Source organism: Chiloscyllium plagiosum, chromosome 2 (genome assembly GCF_004010195.1).
Source record: "Chiloscyllium plagiosum isolate BGI_BamShark_2017 chromosome 2, ASM401019v2, whole genome shotgun sequence".
Classification (NCBI taxonomy): domain Eukaryota; kingdom Metazoa; phylum Chordata; class Chondrichthyes; order Orectolobiformes; family Hemiscylliidae; genus Chiloscyllium; species Chiloscyllium plagiosum.
The window spans coordinates 112,665,702-112,686,895 of record NC_057711.1 but is presented as its reverse complement, the minus strand read 5'-3'; the positions used below and the strand labels follow the sequence as shown (position 1 = coordinate 112,686,895).

General features: G+C 39.1%; 1 protein-coding gene across 1 annotated transcript in view; it reads right to left on the bottom strand.

Moving 5' to 3' along the window:
* Window positions 1–1,321: 1,321 nt before the first annotated feature.
* Window positions 1,322–21,194, bottom strand: part of smc2 (structural maintenance of chromosomes 2) — a 51,459-nt gene continuing 31,586 nt past the window's right edge. Inside the window, exons 15-24 of the mRNA XM_043716076.1 lie at window positions 20,771–20,906; window positions 17,796–17,920; window positions 14,340–14,533; window positions 13,325–13,468; window positions 13,037–13,231; window positions 9,692–9,892; window positions 8,323–8,439; window positions 5,513–5,673; window positions 3,492–3,639; window positions 1,322–2,027 (exon numbers count right to left, since the gene is read on the bottom strand). Coding sequence (XP_043572011.1) covers window positions 1,836–2,027; window positions 3,492–3,639; window positions 5,513–5,673; window positions 8,323–8,439; window positions 9,692–9,892; window positions 13,037–13,231; window positions 13,325–13,468; window positions 14,340–14,533; window positions 17,796–17,920; window positions 20,771–20,906 — 1,613 coding nt within the window. The 3' untranslated portion in view covers window positions 1,322–1,835. The remainder of the gene's footprint in view (window positions 2,028–3,491; window positions 3,640–5,512; window positions 5,674–8,322; window positions 8,440–9,691; window positions 9,893–13,036; window positions 13,232–13,324; window positions 13,469–14,339; window positions 14,534–17,795; window positions 17,921–20,770; window positions 20,907–21,194) is intronic.

Below are 21,194 nucleotides of genomic sequence, written 5' to 3'. Positions count from 1 at the left end.
GTATTGTGGCTGTACTGAGAAACAAGATTTGTGATTCATGAATTAGGTAGAAGCAGCCCCTCAAGGCTGCTTTGCCATAGAGTAGGATCATGATGAGATTATTTTACAATCCCCAGCTACCAGATATCCTTTCAGCCCCTTGCTTTTCAAACATCACTCTACCTTTTGTCTTAAAATATTCAGAGTGCCTTCCTCAAAAGCTGATGGAAGCAAAAATCCAAAGTCTTACGACCTTCTGAGAAAAATCCTCACCTTTATCTTAAATAGGCAACCTGTTCTTTTTAACCACCCAGAGTTCTTGATAGTCCCACAAAAGGAAGCATCTACACCTACCCCGCCGAGAACCCTCAGGATTTTATGCTTCAATCATCTCTTACTTTTCTGAACTGCAGTGGATAAATTAGCTTGTCCAATCTGCTTTCAGAAGACCATCTGCCCATTCCAGATTGAAGTCTGGTAAATCTTTGAACGGCTTTTTACATATCTACATCCTTTAATACTTTACACAGTACGACAGATACGATTACACCAGTCCTCTGTATAACTGAAGCACATGCCTTCTACTTCTGTATAAATTTCCCTTGCATTAAGTAACATTCTATAAAGATGAGATTCCGTACAGGCCCTTTGGCTCAACAAGCCCACACCGAACCTCCGAAAACTAACCCACACAGACCCACTCCCCACCCTGAGTATGGGCAATTTACCATGGCCAATCCACTTAACCAGCACATCTTTGGACTGTGGGAGGAAACTGGAGCACCCCAAGGAAACCCACGCAGGCATGGGGAGAATGTGTAAACTCCACACAGACAGCCGCCAGAGGTGGGAATTGAACCCAGGTCCCTGGCACTGAGGCAGCAGTGCTAACCACCAAGCCACCACACCTCCCTAGTTTCCGAATTACTCACTGTAGCTGCCTATTAGCCTTTTGTGATTGATGTACTAGGATACCCAGATCTCATTGCTGGTCATTGCCCAAACTCTCAAATTAAGATAGGATTTTATATTTTCCCTGCCAAAACAAATTTCACATTTCCCATAGTTATACTCTTTCTGTAAAATCTTTACACTCTCACGTAACCTACCCCTCTGTAGTTACTTTTCTTATTTTCTTCATCTAAGTCACTTATACAGTGGAATACATTGGCTCGTGGTGTCGTTTTGGGGTTGGGGTCACAAGGAAGAACCAACAATGTGGGAAGATAGTGACCCAACTTTAATCAATTTACAGGCCGTTGATGTCAATAGTTGAAGAGTTGGGCCATTGGGGAAGAATTTAACAACAACGCTCATGTAAAAAAGACAAAAGATTGAGGAGTGGATTACTAAATGATAACTTTATCTTGCATCTAGTCCAACAGCATTAGATACGTTAACTCATAAATCTACAGTAGAATCAAAGTCTTGTGCAGAAACTTCACCAAATGTCATGCAGGAAAGAAGCAATGGATACCAGAATAAAAATGAGTCAAGAGGCAATCAAAATCATAAACTAACTGTACATCATTCTTTTACTAACACACAAAACATAACAGTTTTAAGGTTAAATCAAAAACTGTTTTAATTTGTCTTAAGTTTTTTTGAAACATTGATGCAAGAAATACATTAAAACAAAAATGTGTAAAGAAGTTCATCATCTTCCAGAAAAACTCTTTATAATTATAGTAGAAAAAAGAAATTTATTAGAAATATTTAAAACAGTTGCAAAAAAACAGTTTCGGAAAATATAAAGAGAAACAAAAAGTAATTTTGCTGTACAGTTTTACATATACAGGAGATGGCATGCACAGTTCAATACATCCATTTGAGAGATGATAGTTAGTGCTTCAGAATTATATTTGAAGCCTGTTTCTCTTCTCTTTAGTTCTATCTTTATCTGCTCGGCCTGGAAAGTGATTAAGTGCGTTTGAACCATTCTGACTCTGAGCAAATCTTGTAACTGTTGACACACCATCCACAAACTTGGTTTTGAACAAGACATTAGCGTTGGTGAACATGCCATCTTTTAGTGACACGACGATAAACTGTAGGAGTTTAAAATGTTTTTAAAAAGTTACTTTGTCAACAATATAGTGTTTTTGAAAATACTGTGTGCAATTCTGATCTCCCTCCTATTGGAAAGATGTTGTGAAACTCAAAAGGGTTCAGAAAAGATTTACAAGGATGTTGCCAGGGTTGGAGGTTTTGAGCTATAGGGAGAGGCTGAATAAGCTAGGGCTGATTTCCCTGGAGCGTCAGAGACTGACCTTATAGAGGTTTATAAAATCAAGAGGGGCATGGATAGGGTAAATAGACAAGGTCTTTTCCCTGGGTTTTAGAGTCCAGAACTCGAGGGCATAGGTTTAGGATCAGAGGGGAAAAGAATTTAAAAGGGACCCTAAGGGGCAACTTTCTCACGGAAAGGGTGGCGAGTGTATGGAATGAGCTGCCAGAGGGAGTGGTGGAAGCTGGTACAATTACACCATTTAAAATGCATCTGGATGGGTATATGAATAGGAAGGATTTAAAGGGATCTGGGCCAGATTCTACCTAGGTTTCATTGAGCAGAGAACTACTGCTTCAACATGACTTACTGTTATATATCTGCAGTTCTGGGTATGCAGATCAACTCATTGTTGGATTAATTAATTGCTATAGTCTATTTCTAATAACTGGAAACTTGAGCTCCTATGCAAAATAGCTAGGTCTCTTTCATCTTCATTATTAGTTACTTTAACTCCATACAGAGTTGTTTCTTTTCTAAACAATGTTTGTTGCATCTCTAATTTCATCTGCTAATTCAATGAGGCAGGCATTGTCTACTTGCGAACCATGGATGAGTGCTGACAGGGTATTCAGACGCTAAGGCATCACCTCAAGTCTGATCCTTCCCCAAGCAACACCCAGTGCACCGACACCAGAGTTTGCCAAACAATCAGCAGGATCAACCTTGGTCAAACTGGAATGTTCCAGTTAGAACACAACATAGTCATGAGAATTGAACCCGAGACTGTTTGCTGCTCCTCAGTTGGTCGACTGTTAAGACAATGAGCAACAGCTACATACAGAAGGGCTCCATATCTTATCCAGAGCTCACGTTTCCTGTTGTTCTTAGCACGCATATTAATAGGACAAATAAAAATAGCCTCCATGCTCCGGATGAGGAAGGGGTAAACTATTGTTAGTCAGTGTTCAATAATGTCTGTTTGAAGCATTAGTGAAGCAGACTAATTAGGTGCTGAACTCACATTGTTAAACAGGTAACTAAATGGTCAAAATATCACTTGAACAGAATCGGACAGGTAGGGGCTCAGACTTACATAGAGCTAATCTTCATTGAGAAATAAATGTTTCAGAATTGGGAAGGGAGAGCAGGAAGATAAAAGCAGCAAAGAAAATAGGAATGAGACAGGAAAGGCAAAAGGGAGCCAAGAGTTTGATTAATATGCTGTCAAAAATTATATTAACGCAGTTATCGGCTCTTTCTAAAAAAAACATTAATTACATACCTGGGAGTGCTGGAAGTGTGTTCGCAGCATTTGCCCAATGTTCTGAGTATGAGAAAGGTCCAAAGCTGCATCAACTTCATCCAGAATATAAATTGGAGCAGGTTTAAACAGCAACATAGCCAGGATCAGAGATAGAGCCACTAGTGACCTATGGAATGTAAAAACAGAACCAATCACATTCTGGTACTGCAACAGATTTTGAATGAAAAGCACTAGACTTAAATTTGAACAGATCAAGTGTTAACTCCAGTATTGTTCTCACTATCAAAGCTCATTTATTTATCCTCTCTACTAGCATTAACATTCCCTTTGCCTTTTGTTCCAGGGGTATTTTTACCATCTGTTCTGCTTGTTCCTCCACCTTTTCTGCAGCATAAAACCCATCACTTTTTCAGCTGTCTCCAGTTGCAAAGAATCGTACTGGATTTGAAATGTTGATTCCGTTTTTCTTTCAATTACAGTTATACCAGTATACTGTTTTAAGTGTTTTTTTAAAAATTTAACCCATTTTCCTAATCAACCAGTTCAGAGATATTATTACACACCTCTGGAGCAAGTGTGCCTTGATCCCAGGCTCTCAATCCAGTGTAGGAAAACATATTGTTTTTACTTCTGACTTGTTAATTGTCTTGGGCAGTAATTTGTTATCAAGTCAAATGAGTATAATTGTCTTGATGTTTTTATTTTGGAGGAATTGTTAACACTAAGGCTCATCCCTTCCCCCTCAGTGAGTATGAAAGACCTAAACCTTGAAGAGAAGCAGGAGGGTCACCCCAGTGTCCTGACCAATATCGATCAGCCAACAGAGAAAACAGATTATTTGGCCATTATCTGAGAGGAATGGGACTGATTGGACTCAGTGGATCGAGTGGACCTCTAAGACACAGACTTAGGTGCAAAATTGAAGCAACTTCTGGCTGATTTCTCTCTACATTATTTTTATTTCTAAAAGGCAGTGACAACAGAAAACATGGAAGCAAAAGCAATACACTATGGATGGTGGAAATCAAGTAAGAGGTGAATCAGCATTTGTGGAGACAGAAAAAAAATCGATAAAAGATAATCAATCTGAAACATTCTTTGCTGGATGCTGTCTAACTTACTGAATCTATTAAATAAAACAAAGAATACCAAAAATAAAGTATGAGTTTTCAACATCCAGTTATCTAACTGAGTTTGCTACTCTCAGCAACCTATAAACAAAGGCCCCTGAGTAAAATAAGCTCCCAATCTCCAAAAATACAGATGAGTGGAAAGTAGATAATGAAACTGGAAGAGGCTGTACGGTTACCAAGGATGCATCTGTCCTAACAAAGTTGGAAAATAGAGGGGTCAGAGGATGATTTTTGATTTATTTTAAACAATGAACACTGGTGGTTGGACAATGTTTTCTACTGGCAAAGAGAACAGTTTAAAATAAAAGAGGTTCTGATCAAGACCTTACTGTTTGTAAGTTACCTTGTTTGTTTGTCTCCAAACCAACAAGAACTACACATGAAAGCAGTTAATTGGTGTGGTGGGATCCTATTTTTCTTCATAAATGCCTGACTTGCTGAGTATTTTCAGCAATTATTTTTCAGAGGTTTGTAATACTGTAAATCTCTTCAAGGCATTGTGAAAGGTACCAAATGAAGGACAGTTCTATCTTTCTAAATGGCTTCAGACTAATAACAGAAATTGCACACGCTATTCAGAATGTCAAATAAGAGTCTGAGAACAATGTTAAGGGTTAGTTTATAAGCTATAGACAACTGTACTGTCTCATCAGTTCTAGTACATAGACCTGCCCATCTGGCTGTAGATATGTAGTACACTTGAGAATGTCCAAAGATGGGGCCAACTTGCTTAACGGCCCAGCCTGTCACTCACTTGGTAGGTGACCAACTTTGACACAATATTCTTGTGAAAATTTCAGCAAAGTTACACGAGAGGCAAACTGCAAGTTCTGAAAGCAAACTACTATAGCTGAAGGTTGACAGAGGAAGTATTTACATTAAAAGATAAGTAACATTCAGACAGACCTCTGACCACCACTAAGCTCGGTAAGATTGTCCTTCCAGGCATCACCAAGAGCTACTTTGAATTCAATTCCATCTAGAATGGTCTTGCCTTCAGGAGGTACCAACATGGCATTAGCTCCAGGAAGCAATGTGGAGAAAATTGAGCCAAAATCTTTGTCTACCTGTTAAAAGAGTTAAGTCAAAAAACAAAAATGATATTGGGCAATATATTAAGTTGAAAATACACTGATTACAGTTAATTTGTTGCGTTTTGAGAAGATTTGTAGCTCAGTTTGAGGTTCTGGATGTAGGTTTGCTCACTGAGCTGGAAGGTTCATTTCCAGACGTTTCGTCACCCGACTAGGTAACATCGTTAGTGGGCTTCAGTGCGAAGCACTGTTGATAATTCCTGCTTTCTATTTATAATGTTTGGGTTTCTGTGGGTTGGTGATGCCATTTCCTGTGGTGATGTCATTTCCTGTTCTTTTTCTCAGGGGATGGTAGATGGAGTCTAACTCGATGTGTTTGTTGATAGAGTTCTGGACGGAATGTCATGCTTCTAGGAATTCTGTTTTGTCTCGGTTTGGCTTGTCCTAGAATGGATGTGCTGTCCCAGCCGAGGTGGTGTCCTTCTTCCTCTGTATGTAAGAATACTAGCAAGAGAGGGTCACTAGGACAAGCCAAACAGAGACACGCATGAGAATTCCTAGACGTATGGCATTCAAACCGAAACTCTATCAACAAATACATTGAGTTAGACTCCATCTACCACCCCCTGAGAAAAAGAACCAGAAGTGACATCACCACAGGAAATGACATCACCAGCCTTAATTTCCCTCTTAAGTATACTCCTACTGCCTTTATACTCTAAGGATTCACTCGATCTATCCTGTCTATACCTTACATATGCTTCCTTCTTTTTCTTAACAAAACCCTCAATTTCTTTAGTCATCCAGCATTCCCTGTACCTATCAGCCTTTCCTTTCACCCTAACAGGAATATATTTACTCTGGATTCTCATTACCTCATTTCTGAAGGCTTCCCATTTTCCAGCTGTCTCTTTACCTATTAACATCTGCCCCCAATCAGCTTTTGAAAGTTTTTGCCTAATACCATCAAAATTGGAGGTGTGGTGGACAGCAAAGAAGGTTACCTCAGATTACAACAGGATCTTGACCAGATGGGCCAATGGGCTGAGAAGTGGCAGATGGAGTTTAATTCAGGTAAGTGCGAGGTGCTGCATTTAGGGAAAGCAAATCTTAGCAGGACTTATACACTTAATGGTAAGGTCCTAGAGAGTGTTGCTGAACAAAGAGTGCAGGTTAATAGCTCCTTGAAAGTGGAGTCACGTGTAGATAGGATAGTGAAGGTGGTGTTTGGTATGCTTTCTTTTATTGGTCAGAGTATGGAGTACAGGAGTTGGGAGGTCATGTTGCAGCTGTACAGGACATTGGTTAGGCCACTGTTGGAATATTGCATGCAATTCTGGTCTTCCTATCGAAAAAATGTTATGAAACTTGAAAGGGTTCAGAAAAGATTTACAAGGATGTTGCCAGGGTTGGAGGATTTGAGCTATAGGGAGAGGCTTAACAGGCTGGGGCTTTTCTCCCTGGAGCGTCGGAAGCTGAGGGAGTGACCTTATAGGAGGTTCACAAAGTTATGAGGGGCATGGATAGGATAAATAGACAAAGTCTTTTCTCTGGGGTCGGGGAGTCCAGAACTAGAGGGCATAGGTTTAGGGTGAGAGGGGAATGATATAAAAGAGATCTAAGGGGCAACATTTTCACACAGAGGGTGGTACGTGTATGGAATGAGCTGCCAGAGCAAGTGGTGGAGGCTGGTACAATTGCAATGTTTAAAAGGCATTTGGATGGGTATATAAATAGGAAGGGTTTGGAGGGATATGGGCTGGGTGCTGGCAGGTGGGACTAGATTGGGTTGGGATATCTGGTCGACATGGAGGGGTTGGACCAAAGGGTTTGTTTCCATGCTGTACATATCTATGACTCTACGACTCTATAAACCCAAACATATAAATAGAAAGCAGGAATGATCAATAGTGCTTTGCCCAGAGGTCCACTGAAGATGTTACCTAGTAGGGTGACGAAACGTCTGGAAATGAACCTTCCAGCTCAGCGAGCATCTACAGTTAACTTGTTCCAGGAGCTTCCTATAAGTTGCACATTCTGCTTAGTCACAAATTGATAAGTGACTTAATGGAGTCAATCCAAATCTTTGACTTCTGAAGTAAAGAATCTAGTGATGTATGATGGTCCATTTAAAAGTTGTAACAAAATGAATTCATACACATTTAAAACAAAAAGTCCACATGCATTGAAATTGCATATTAAAGCTTAAGAGGTACAGTTGTGGAATATCACAATTCTCAGTCAATTCCAAACTAATGCAGTGAGGGTCCATTGCCTCATTCCAGACTTTTAGCAACACAATTTAAAAAGAATATACTTGTCTTTTTTAACTCCATAGCCAAAAGAGGCAAAGTAGACAGTGGTTTTCTTTTTATTTGTTGATCAATGCAAAAGAAAGTCAACATCAACAAACAATATATTCAAAGAAAGCCGCAGGCAGTCAAGCAATTTTAGTCTGAGATCAGTAAATTTGTAACTTTGAATAATTAATTCTAGGTCTTATCCAATGAGTCCTAATTATTTCTTACTGGCTGACTATTGGAGAATAGTTATCACTTGTGTTTTCCTTGATATACTTTTGACTTTACTGCTACTTATTTTGTTTTGTATATTCTGCTTCTTCAAAAACAAAGAAAACAACCTCCAAGCCAACAAAATATTGATCTATGCATTAGTTTTTACCTGTTTCCAAGCAATATTCAGGGCTTCATTTTTCTTTTTATCCAATTCTTCAATAGTTGAAAGAATTTTTGATTTGTCATTTTGAACTATCCTTTTTTTCTTCATCAAATCATTGTACTGTGAAAAGCATAAAGGGAGTTGGCTTAGAATTTATGAACGTTCCTCTTATGCAGTTGCACCTTTCTTATATATAGTAACATGCAGATGTCCAAGACTGACAACTACAATTTGTGGTGACATAGTGGTAATGTCACTAGATGAGCAATTCAAAGGTAGAGGCAAATTCCTTGGGGACATGGGTTCAAATTCCACATTGCAGCAGTTGGTGGAATTTCATTTCAATTAATAAACATCTGCGATATAAAGCTGGTCCCAGTAATAGTGACCTTGAAAACTATCAGTGAAAATGACCATCTGTCTCACTAATGTTCTTCAGGGAAGAAAATCTGTAATGTGACTCCAGATCAACAGCAATGTAGTTGACTCATAAACATCCTCTCAGATAGTCTATCAAGCCATTCAGTTCAAGGGAAATTAGGGATGGGCAACAATTGCTGACCTTGCAAAAGACAGCCTCATGGACAATTAGCAAAATAGAATAGTGGATACAATTCTCAGTCATTTCAGAGGTACCCACCTTTAATTTTAATGGGTATGCACACATTATGCAATTATGTAGGACACATCAAACAGCCTTAAAACCTTGTGTTGTTTACAGTATTTTCTGTCAATCTTTTCAAATGCATGGGAGACTTGTTCATTACAAAGCCAATAGTCAGCAGAAATGCCAAGTCAAGAAGCGATAATAAAACAGAACTGTTCCAAATGCCAGACCCCAGAACATCCATTCCGTCAATCACTGGATAAACACGACTCTTAATTATAGCTATTAACAAGGCTATATTTACCATTTTTGAAAAGAAAAACAGCTGCAGGTGATGGATGTCAGCACGTATCCATATCATTGCTCGTATTTAATAATTGAGATGTTCTTTTAATAGCAGAACAAATTAATCATGCCCAGTACTTCTAGAATAGCATATCACATCACTGACAGGGCTTAATAAAAAGCTGTCATATGCAAAGCCAACCCTTTAGTCACCTAGAAGCCGCTATGATTAACAGGCAACTAAATATCATAGTTATCTTTTGTTGCAGGGACATTTTTTCAAGCCTAAAAGCAAGGCCAAGAGAACAATTTATTTACATTTAAGAGGACTTGTATTAAGTAGAAAACAAAATAGCTCTCTTACTGCCAACTGCCAGATCAGATATGCTAGGATTAAAGCATCAGCTCTATGAATATGAGAACTACAAATTTACTTTTGTTTCTTCTGTGCTCTAAAGTGATTTAAATATAAAGTCATACCCGCTCCTCTGCTTGGCTAAGCATGTTCATTGCCCTCACATTCACATTTTTGCTCAGTATATCTTTCTTCTCCTGTAATTGCTGAAGCCTCTGGCCTGCTTCTTTAGGATTATTTGCTTTAAAATCATAGACGGTGTTGGGCTGGCCAAAGAGATGTTTTTCAGAGGTAATCCACTCATACTCTTTCAGCATTTTGGTCACCTGCACAAGTTTTAAATAGATCAAGAAAAGAAAGAGAGCTATTGTAAAGATCAACAATATAATTCCAACTTCTTAAACAAATCCTGCTAAACATTTGATTCATGAAGATAATATCATTCTTTTTTGCCTGCACTGGAAACCAAGTAGCCAACTATTTGCCAAAAGCTTGCAAACATAATTTGCTCTCTACACTCATTTGCACCAGGTGTGGAATTTCTAAGTAATTCCTACATTGACATTTAATAGAACACGACACCATTTTGGATACTGAGCGTGCATTTAATGGGAATGGCAACTACGTTAAGTGCATAGAGGTTATCTACCTAAGGTCACCTCATTTTAATAAAAAAAAGTGTCAAGTTTCACAAGTTCCATATTCAGCCTGACAATCGCAGGAGAGGGAAAAGGAAAGGAAAGCAGGATTCAAACTCTTAAAAGACCATGGGAAACCTTTATAGCACACAGCCATTATAGTCTACATCTTTGCCTCATTTACTGATCACAGGTCTGCTTGCAGCTCCCTCAAATGGTCTTCCTCCAGCAGTCACAAAGACTAAAACCGATTCCTACAACCATCTACCTCCAGCTTTATCCAGAGACAGAAGTTTGATGCATTGCTTGATTTACAGTAGAGTATTATTCTCCATCTCAGATTGATTTTTAATATAACCAGCATCAACTATCTATCCCCAGAAACTCCAGCCCTTATTTCACAAGTAGACTTCTTCAAGGCTCACCTGACCAACCAGCCTCTCTCACTAATGAGCTACTTAATATTGGAATTTCATTCCTGCTGTCCTTAGCAAATTCCATTAACTTGATGCATTCTAGCAAATTGACAAGTCTTTCTCACAGATCTCATGGTATACAGGGAGAACTAGCTATTTGGACACAGAACTGGCTCAAAAAGTAGAAGACAGCGGGCGGTGGTGGAGGGTTGTTTTTCAGACTGGAGGCCTGTTACCAGTGGAGTGTCACAAGGATCGGTGCTGGGTCCACTACTTTTCATCATTTCTATAAATGTTTTGGATGAGAGCATAAGAGGTACAGTTAGTAGGCTTGCAGATGACACCAAAATTGGAAATGTAGTGGACAGCTAAGAAGGTTACCTCAGATTACAACGGGATCTTGATCAGGCGAGCCAGTGGACTGAGAAGTGGCAGATGGAATTAAATTTAGATAAACGAGAGGTGCTGCATTTTGAGAAAGCAAATCTTAGCAGAACTTATACACTTAATGGTAAGGTCCTAGGGAGTTTTGCTGAACAAAGAGACCTTGGAGTGCAGGTTCATAGCTCCTTGAAAGTGGAATAGCAGGTAAATAGGAGTCATTTGGTACGCTTTCCTTTATTGGTCAGAGTATGGAGTACAGGAGTTGGGAGGTCATGTTGAGGCTGTACAGGACATTGGTTAGGCCACTGTTAGAATATTGCGTGCAATACTGGTCTCCTTCCTATCGGAAAGATGTTGTGAAACTTGAAAGGGCTCAGAAAAGACTTACAAGGATGTTGCCAGGGTTGGAGAATTTGAGCTATAGGGAGAAGGTGAATAGGCGAGGGCTGTATTCCCTGCAGCATCAGAGGCTGAGGGGTGACATCATAGAGGCTTATAAAATCATGAGGGGCATGGACACGATAAAGAGATAATCTTTTCCCTGGTGTGGGGGAGTCCAGAACTAGAGGGCATAGGTTTAGGGCGAGAGGGGAAAGATATAAAAGAGACCTAAGGGGCAACGTTTTCATGCAGAGGGTGGTATGTGTATGGAATGAGCTGACAGAGAGAGTGGTGGAGGCTAGTACAATTGCAACATTTAAAAGGCATCTGGATGGGTATACAAATACGAAGAGTTTGGAGGGCTATGGGCCGGGTGCTAGCAGGTGGGACTAGATTGGGTTGGGATACCTAGTCGGCATGGGCAACTTGGACCTAAGGGTCTGTTTCCGTGCTGTACATCTCTATGACTCTTACTAACCTTGATCCCCAACCTAATAGTCTACAATTCTGCAGTCAACACGCCCGCTTCTATCTTTGGTCTAAATGTTGCTCAGCGTTTGATCCCTACTTTCCAAATGTGCTTTACATCATTCCCAACAGTCTTCCCTGTTCAGTATACTCTTGCTACTTAGGTGATCCCAAGTTACCTCCTTGTATGCCCAAGGACAATGTGATTAGTTTGTTTCAAGTAGTAAAGTGGTCAAAAAGTTTAAAAAAAAACACTTGATTCCAAAGCATTAATTTTACAAAATCATTAAAGTGTTAATTTAAAATAACGTAACATTAAACAATTTTATTTAGTCACTACAATTACTAATTCATTTTTATTTTCATGTAAACCTGTTTGCTTTCATCAGAATTCTAACAATTATTAACTTTTATTAAAAGATAGATAAAACAGAGAAGGGGGAAAAGATATTTTGATTGCCGAGAGCATCAAAAACACCAGCATTTAGGCTTCTACTTCAGAAGTATGACAGTCGTCAATATCGAAACAAACTGGAAGCTTAAATTACATTCAATAATAAAGACAAATATGGATGGAGGATACAGTTAAATAATTTGTCATGGATTTGAATCAGTTATAGAAATTGCAGTCAAGTAACAGTAAAATTTTACATAAATGTAGGCCCAATTTTTACAGCTATGTTGCCAAATAGATTTTGCCACCTTCAATGTGGAACAATAATTAGAACAATAGTGATGGAAGTTTAATATTTTTGCTCTTATCATTCAGGTTACATTCAAATCACTCCATATAATTTAGGTAGTCATGGTCCCAAGCAACAGCATTTGAAAGTCATCCTGCCACGTTTCCCACAGACAGTACAGTGGAAATGATATACTCTTTTTGCGCCAGCTTAAGTCTCTATTGGAAAACTGGAAGCAGAAATCAATGTGCAGAATTCTCACCATGAACAACTAACTGAGCTGTGACCAAAACTTCACAGGAAGACTGCTCAAGGATCACCAACAATCTTTCAGGATAGTGAAAACAGACTACGAATAGCTCGGTCATTTGGTACCTAACCCATTTTCTAAACCCACAAAATGCTTAATTCCTGGCAGCATTGCTATTAATTTGTGATTGTACAGTGATTAATCTTTCCATTAATCACTTATTACTTTCTCTTTATTCTCTTGTACTAACCTTAGCAGCAGCCTCAGCAGTGTCCTTTTTATGTTTATGAATGTTGTGCTCCAATTCCTGAATTTTCAACTGTGCTTCATTTTTTTGTTTCACTAACTCAGATATGGAATTGGCTTTGATTTGTATTTCTTTATTCTGAGACTTTATGGTTTCCTTCTGTTTAGCCAGGTCATCCTGAGCTTTCTTCACAGCTTCCTGCAATTAAAAGAATGAAATACACATACAATTATCAAAATCACGTGACCTGCACTTTGCAGATCATAGGTTTCTATTTTAATAGATTAGTACCTTATTATTTGCTATTTCTTCAGCCATGTTTTCAATCTGCTCTTTGTAAGATTTGATGGCTTCATCCACAGCCTCAATCTGCTGTTTGTACGCAGTCTGTTCACGCTTCAACTCTTCCAGTTCTAAAAGCAAAGCATCCACTTCCTACAGATTAAACACGACAAACTAGGATCAGAGGGAAAAAAAAGCAACGGAAAAGATTTTCCTCGTTTCCCCTACATTTCATTTTGGAACATAAATTAAAACGCCTGAACAAACATCCACTGAAAAGGAACCAGCTTCTGTAAATTGAAACAGGACTGAAATTTTAAAATTATTTTAAAACAAGTGCAAATGTGTTAAACAGCCAGTGATCCTGAATAGGAAATGTGGAAAATCTACTTTCAGATAGACATGATTTTAAGCAAGTTTGATGTCAATGTGTTGATAAAAGAAACAATGCAGAATGCAGGCAGAATTTTGTATAATCTGCGACAGCAGCAATACAAGATAGACCTAATATATCTTTAGAAAGAACAAACATCCGTATTTTCAAACTGGGTAAAATCTCCTTTCATGTGAAGGCAACTTCATGAACCAAGCATTTGCCTTTACACTTAGTTTTAAGCCTCCCTTGCTCATTTCTCCCATCAACCACCTTTCCCATAGAAACTAGGAGCACGAATAGGCCATTTGGCCCTCCCTTGGTGACTTTAAAAAGAGCAATCCACTCTCAGGTCACCTCCAATATTGTTCCTGGGGACATAAGAGTTGTCCAGTCCAATTTCCCCCTTACACAATGGGAGGGTGAATGTGAGAATTAGAAATTTAGCAATACAAATCAATTCTTCAACCTATAAAAATAACTTAATTCCAAGAGTTCTGTACACATCTTTAACTCCACTTTTCTGTCACATATTACAGGGGGAAAATAAATCAGAGCTGTGCAACTTTGACTCACCACCAAACGCAACAGATCTCTTTCAGACAAACTGGATTTGTGACAAATTATACATCTCATTGCAATGTTAAGCACCTGTTGTTTCCCTTTAGTCTTCTTATTGGACAAATCGGCCTTCCTTTTGGCATCATCAAGCCTTTTCTGAGCTTCTTTTAGTTCTTTCTCCCTCTCAAATTCTGCATTTTTCATTTTGTTTTCCAAGATCTTGTACTTTTCTTCAGCCTTCTTTTGAACTTCTTTTGTTTTTTTCAGTGTTGCTTCACACTCATCTAAAATTAAAAGACACCATAAATATGTGCTACATTGAGGTCACACCACAGTATACTCTGTGGTTAATCTCTTTGAGCCAAAAGTAGCAGAGTACACTTGAGACAATTTGATTATTGCAAATGAAAAGTTAGTTGTCAAGATTTTTGTGGATAATAGAAGGAAAAGTCTTGCAATGCAAAAACGGCAGTTCCAAATACTCATCAAGAAAATGTTCCTTGCATCATTAATTTCTTTTCATTTGTAACTAAAGAAATTTAAATTTACAGGAGGCAGAGTAATGACAAAGTCACTAGTTTAGTGTTTAGGATTCGCAGTTTAACATTTTGGAGGCATGGGTTCAAAACCCACACGTCAGATAGTGACACGGGAGTTCAATAAAAATATGGTGTTAAATGCTAGCCTAATGGCATCCACAGAATCACGGACAACTGTTGTAAACATCCATCTGGTTCACTATTATTCATCCGGGAAGAAAATCCAAAATTCTTACTAACCACATGTGACTCCAGACACTCAGTAATATGATTGACTCTTAACTGCCCTCTGAAAGAACCTAGCAAACTAGCTCAAGGTCAATTAGGGATGGGCAATAAACATTGGTCAAGCCAGCGAAGACCACATCCCTTCATCAAAAAATACTAGCACGTGTATTCAGGTCACTTTTACAAATTAAAAGTAAGTTATCCTGGAGAATTTAACACATTCTCAAACCTAACATTAAAGCTCTCACAATTACTTGTTGTTAAATCAAGCTTCTTGGGCAGTTTGATGCATTAGCAAAATTTACTTTTGATTTAAATCAGAAGACTTTCGATAAAGAATCTCATTAATGTGTTTTAAAGCTTGAACAATTCATGCCAGGGCTGATGTTCGCAGGTGAAGGTCCAGCTGGAAAGTGGGTAGCCTTCAAAAAAATGAGATAACGAGAGCCCAGAGACGTATATCTCTGTTTGGGTGAAAGGAAAGGCTGGTAGGTGTAGGGAATGATGAATGACTAGAGAAATTAAGATTTTGGTTAAGAAAAAGAAGGAAGTACATGTCAGGTACAAATAGGAGAGATCAAATGAATCCTTAGAAGAGTATTAAAGGCAATAGGAGAGCAAAATCAGGAGGGCAAAAGGGCATATGAGATACTTTGGCAAATAGGGTTAAGGAAAATCCAAAAGGACTTTTATAAATACATTAAAAGGACAAAAGGGTAACTGGGGAGAGAAGACGGCCATTTAAAGATCAGCAAGACAGCCCACGTGTGGAGCCGCAGAAGATGGGGCAAGATACTAAATGAGTAATTTGCATCAGTGTTTACTGTGGAGAAGGACCTGGAAGATACAGAAAATGGGGAAATAGATGGTGATATCAAAGTGCCCCTTGTTGAAATATTTGGATCATTGATAGTCACAGGTGCAGTGCAGGAAGACTGGTGGTTGGGTAACGTGGTGCCACTATTTAAGAAAGGTGGTAAGGACAAGCCAAGGAATTGTAGACCAGTGAGTCTGACGTGGTGGTGAGCAAGTTTTTGGAGGGAATCCTGAGGGACATGATTTACATGTATTTAGAAAGGCAAGGACTGATTAGCGATAGTTAGCATGGCTTTGTACATGGGAAATCATTGAGTTGATTGAGTTTCTTGAAGTAACAAGGAGGATTGATGAGGGCAGAGCAGTGGACATGATCTATATGGACCTCAGTAAAGTGTTCGACAAGGTTCCCCATGGGAGACTGGTTAGCAAGGTGAAATTTCATGGAATACAAGGAGAACTAGCCAAATGGATACAGAACAGGCTCGAGGGTAGAAGACAGAGGATGGTGGTGGAGGCCTGTGACCAGTGGTGTGTCACAAGGATTGATGCTGGGTCCACTATTTTTCGTCATTTACATAAATGATTTGGATGTGAATATAGGAGGCATAGTTAGTAAGTTTGTAGATGACACCAAAGTTGAAGGTTAGCAAAGAACTTTACCTCAGATTACAAAGGGGTCTTGATCAGATGAGCAAATGGGTTGAGGAGTGGCACACGGAGTTTAATTTAGATAAAAGCAAGGTGCTGCATTTTGGAAAAACAAATCAGAGCAGGTCTTTTACACTTAATGGTATGGTCCTGTGGAGTGTTGCTGAACAAAGACCTTGGAGTGCAGGTTCATAGCTCCTTGAAAGTATAGTTGCAGGTAGTAGGATAGTGAAGGCGGCATTTGGTATGCTTTCCTTTAATCGGTCAGAGAATAGAGTATAGGAGTCGGGAGGTGATGTTGCGGCTGTACAGGACATTGGTTTGGCCACTTTTGGAATATTTCGTGCAATATTGGTCACCCTCCTAGAAGGATGTTGTGAAACTTGAAAGGGTACAGAATAGATTTACAAGGATGTTGCCAGTGTTGGAGGATTTGAGCTATAAGGAGAGGCTGAATAGACTGGGGCTGTTTTCCTTGAAACATTGGATGCTCAGGGGTGACCTTTGAGGTTTATAAAATCATGAGGAGCATGGATAGGACAAATAGACAAAGTATTTTCCCTGGAGTGGGGGAATTTAGAACTAAAGGACATACATTTAGGATGAGAGGGGAAAGATATAAAAGGGATCTATGAGGCAAGGTTTTCACACAAAGGACACTGCATGTATGGAATAAGCTGCCAGAGAAAGTTGTGGAGGCTGGTACAATTACAGCATTTAAAAAGCATCTGATGGGTATATGAATAGGATATGTTTAGAGGATATGGGCCACGTGCTGACAAATGGGACTAGATCAGGTTAGAATATCTGGTCAGCATGGACAAATTGGACTGAAGGGTCTGTTTCCATGTTGTACATCTCTATGACTCTATATGATTTCAGATTATAAAGGGCAATAGTAATCGCTGATTCTCTTTTTTGAAAGAAGCAAAATTTAGTCAAAATCTTCCCTTTCTAAAGCCAAACTAGCTACTGAAGCTTACCTCACTAGGTATTTTGCCAGGTTACTCTTAACATACATAGCAGTAGATTCAGTTCCAATGATACACCCCACTGATGCCATTTTATCACTTTTAGTAACAATGTTAACAGAAACAAATGCCAGCCACCGTACTTCAAAGCCTTCTCCCAGAAGTAATGCAAAGCAGCCATTTTACACATTAACATTTAAACAAGTATTCAAAATTGAGGCCATATAAAATAGCATGCTAGAATATATTCCTCTGACGATATCCTGCTTTCATGAAAATTATACTTAAAATTTCACTAATTCCATCCCCACCCCATCCCTTACAGTTATAGTACCAAATACCAATAGTTTTTTGAAGGGTTTCCAATTCCTCCTGCTGTTTGTGGTAGGAGCTCTGTTGAAGCTTCACTAATAGTAATTCTTCCTCCTGAGATTTTAATTCACGTTGCTGTTTCAACTCTCGGTATCTGAAAAGATTTGAGAGAAAAAAAATTATCTGCATCATCAAATGTGACATCAGAACACAAAGAAGGGTGTTTTCAATTTGTTTACTGAATTACTTTGGCCTAAACAGTTAAATAAATATAGTCAAGCCTTTCCCTTTCTTGTTCACTGATATCTCTGTAGTTATCATCTTTTTCATTACAATGCCAAAATTTAACCCACAAAACTTCACTGGCCACATACACGAACTTTAAATCTGGCCAGCGCCTTTTACAAAAGGAGTCCAAAAGCATGCGTATACTCTTTTCAGCAGCCCAGCTTTACTACTACCACCAGGCTTTTCAGTCATGAGGAAGTGCATGATTTATACCTGTGGAACAGATCAAAAATATGAGGAAAAGTTTGAATAAAATGGATCAGGGTTGGGAAGGGGAATGGAGAGACACCAGATATTGGTTTCTGGCTCTGATATTCATTCAGAATCAGAACAGAAAGGCTTGCAAAATAACAGGGCACTTGGACTTACAAAGGATCAGTTGTCAATAACATTTTTGCAACATACAAATCGACAAAGTGGAGAAAAGAAACTGGTCCAGTACTGGCTACTTAGAACATTTTGTACTGTCTCAAACAAAAAGTCAAGTCACAGCTAAGGCAAGTGGGTCCTTGGGGGAAGGTATGGCTTGTTGAACAGCAATGAGTAGATAGAGGGGAAGAGGGAGAAAAATAAGGCAGAGAATGACGGTCTCAATTATTATTATTTGTTGGAGGCAAGGGTGGAGAATAGCCTAACAACAGGGTCAATAATGGCTAAAAAGAACAGGAATAGTTTTGATTGTGAAACTATGGAAGCTTTGAGCAGAGATTAGCAAGGTCTGATAGCATCAACAGATCCAGTCAGATTTGATGATGAATGGTTAAACTAGATGCAGTCATAAACATTCAAGTCTGTGCCGGTTGGACTTAAGGGATCAAAATATGGCTAAAGTACCAAAAGGAGAAAAGCTTTGATGGGCAGATGAAGGCTATTACTTGCAGAAGAGCATAAAAGACAGGAGGTGAGGAAGCAATTCAGCAGATTGACAGATACAGATGCATTTTGGCAAGTGGAAGGCCAAAGGCTGGAATGCTCAAATGCTCGAAGTCCTGTGGTAGAATGCAATGGATTTGCAGATACGCTGGAGGCTCCTTACAGCACCAATTAACTAACACCCAAATTCAGGGATAGGTGTGGCAGATGAATGAGTCCATGAATTGATGGAGCGCCATAGTATCCACAAGCACACTATGAGATTTTCTTGAGGAAAAGTCATGGAAAATTGAGATAGCATACAGAAAAAAAGGTCTCAGAGACTGTAGAAGGAAAACAATGTCAAAATTGGAATAGGCTTTACATGTTACTATTTTTGCACACATACACAGTGGCAAGAAAGCTATTGTGTGGTGGGGTGTGGAATGGAAAAAGATGGTTAATGATTAAACAATAAAAGAGATTGATGATGCAAGAGGTAATTATAAAGGGTAATGAAGAAATAAAAGAAGTATCTGAAACAGTAGAGGGTCATTCAAGGAACTCAGTTGTGGTCTCAATAATGAGTAGTGTATACCAGAAAAGCAGTTAAACAATGTCATCAACAATGAGAAACAGTCAACAAGCAGTAGAATAATGGCAGCAGAGAAGGAGAATGGCAACTAACAGAAACAGACTGATTCCAGTACAATGGTGCCTGAAAAGCTTCCTGCAGAGAAACACAAAACCCCAAACTCAGGAGCAAGCCTGATAGAACCAACATAGTCTAGTAAAGAATACATGGAAAATGTCAGTGGCACTGGAGTAAGAGTTCAGAGTTCGAAACATTAACTTCGAGTGCAAGCTTTTTCTTGTGGGCTTCAGGAGTCTGTCATCAGGTTCAGCTGGGAGTTAGAATTGAAGAGGAACATTCAACTGCAATTTCTCCTGAACTGGCCAATTAATGTCCAGAGAATGGGCTCTGCATTCAATTAAGGATTCTGGATATTGGAAGATGACCTCACTCAAGTTTTTTAAAATTTAAAATAAAAAGAACCTCTCAGCTGCTGAGCCATTGTTGTATGGTTAGAATGTACAACTTTTAAAACATGGCCTAAGGTGGCTACTGAAGCTAAGAAAGATGGGAGGGCCTCTAAGGCTGCCTAGAGCTCTGGCCCTGCTTCCTCAGTGCTATTAGACAGCTGCTTTGAACCCTGACTGCTTCTGGGAACCCAAGGCAAATTAGGAAACTGCAGCATAATTCCATGCACAAACCCCCTCGCAGTTCAGGAAAACAACTTGCAAGTGGAATGGAGCCAAGAAGCTGACCTTTGTGCCTGCTCCAATCAGGACCTAAAAACCAGATTCTGGCTGAGTCTGAAGCTTGTGGATACAAGTCCAATTTAAGCTGACATAGAAGTGTTATATTAAAGGTGCTACTTACATGGTCTGAGCTGCCTCTCTTTTGAAAGAGAGGAAACAGAAGCTCCCTATCCATTTCAATAGTTCAGTTGAGAGTTTTGACAATAGAGCTCTCTCTGCCAGTTTTCTCAACAAGCACCACAAATTGATCAGCTATTTGTTTGGTGATGAGGTATGAAGGTTTTTTTTTGCCAATAAGACAAGCAAAATACATCAAAATAAAACATTGCATGTGAAGCACATTGAATGTTTCTGAGAGGCTTGGCATAGCATTATACAAATCTAAGTTCTCTCCTTGCTGTGGGGAGGGTGGGGGGAGTGGAGATGGAGACAGCTAGAATGTTAACTTGTATAAACAGTTGTCGATTTATACACTTTAAGCATTTCAAATAATAATTTCGGTAGAATAAAAGATGTTTAATAACCCAAGAAGCAGACATACATTTCAACAATATTCTGGAGACTTGCCAGCTCTTTATCCACTTGCTGCAATTCAGTTTGTTTTGATTTGAGCTCATTCTGGACATCCTTCAGCTCTTGGAGTTTAACCAGCACAGAGGCAGACTGCACACGAGCACCTGGTTAACACAATTAGTACAGAGAAGGGTCACAAATGCCTCCCCTATCCATTCATAAGTCTTGCAAATGGAAATGAAAAGCACCAGATAAAAGCACATTTCTGCTCACTGTGGCCCACAAACTTCAACAGCATGGAAGTAAAGGGGTGGCCTTCATTTTAACAGGACCAAATAATGAAGTAGACTGATTAAAAACACTTATCAAAGTAATGCTGGAAATAGACTCTCCTGCATTCATTCTTGGGTTGCAAAGAGTAATTTTGTCTACTGGATATTTTCATCTTTTTC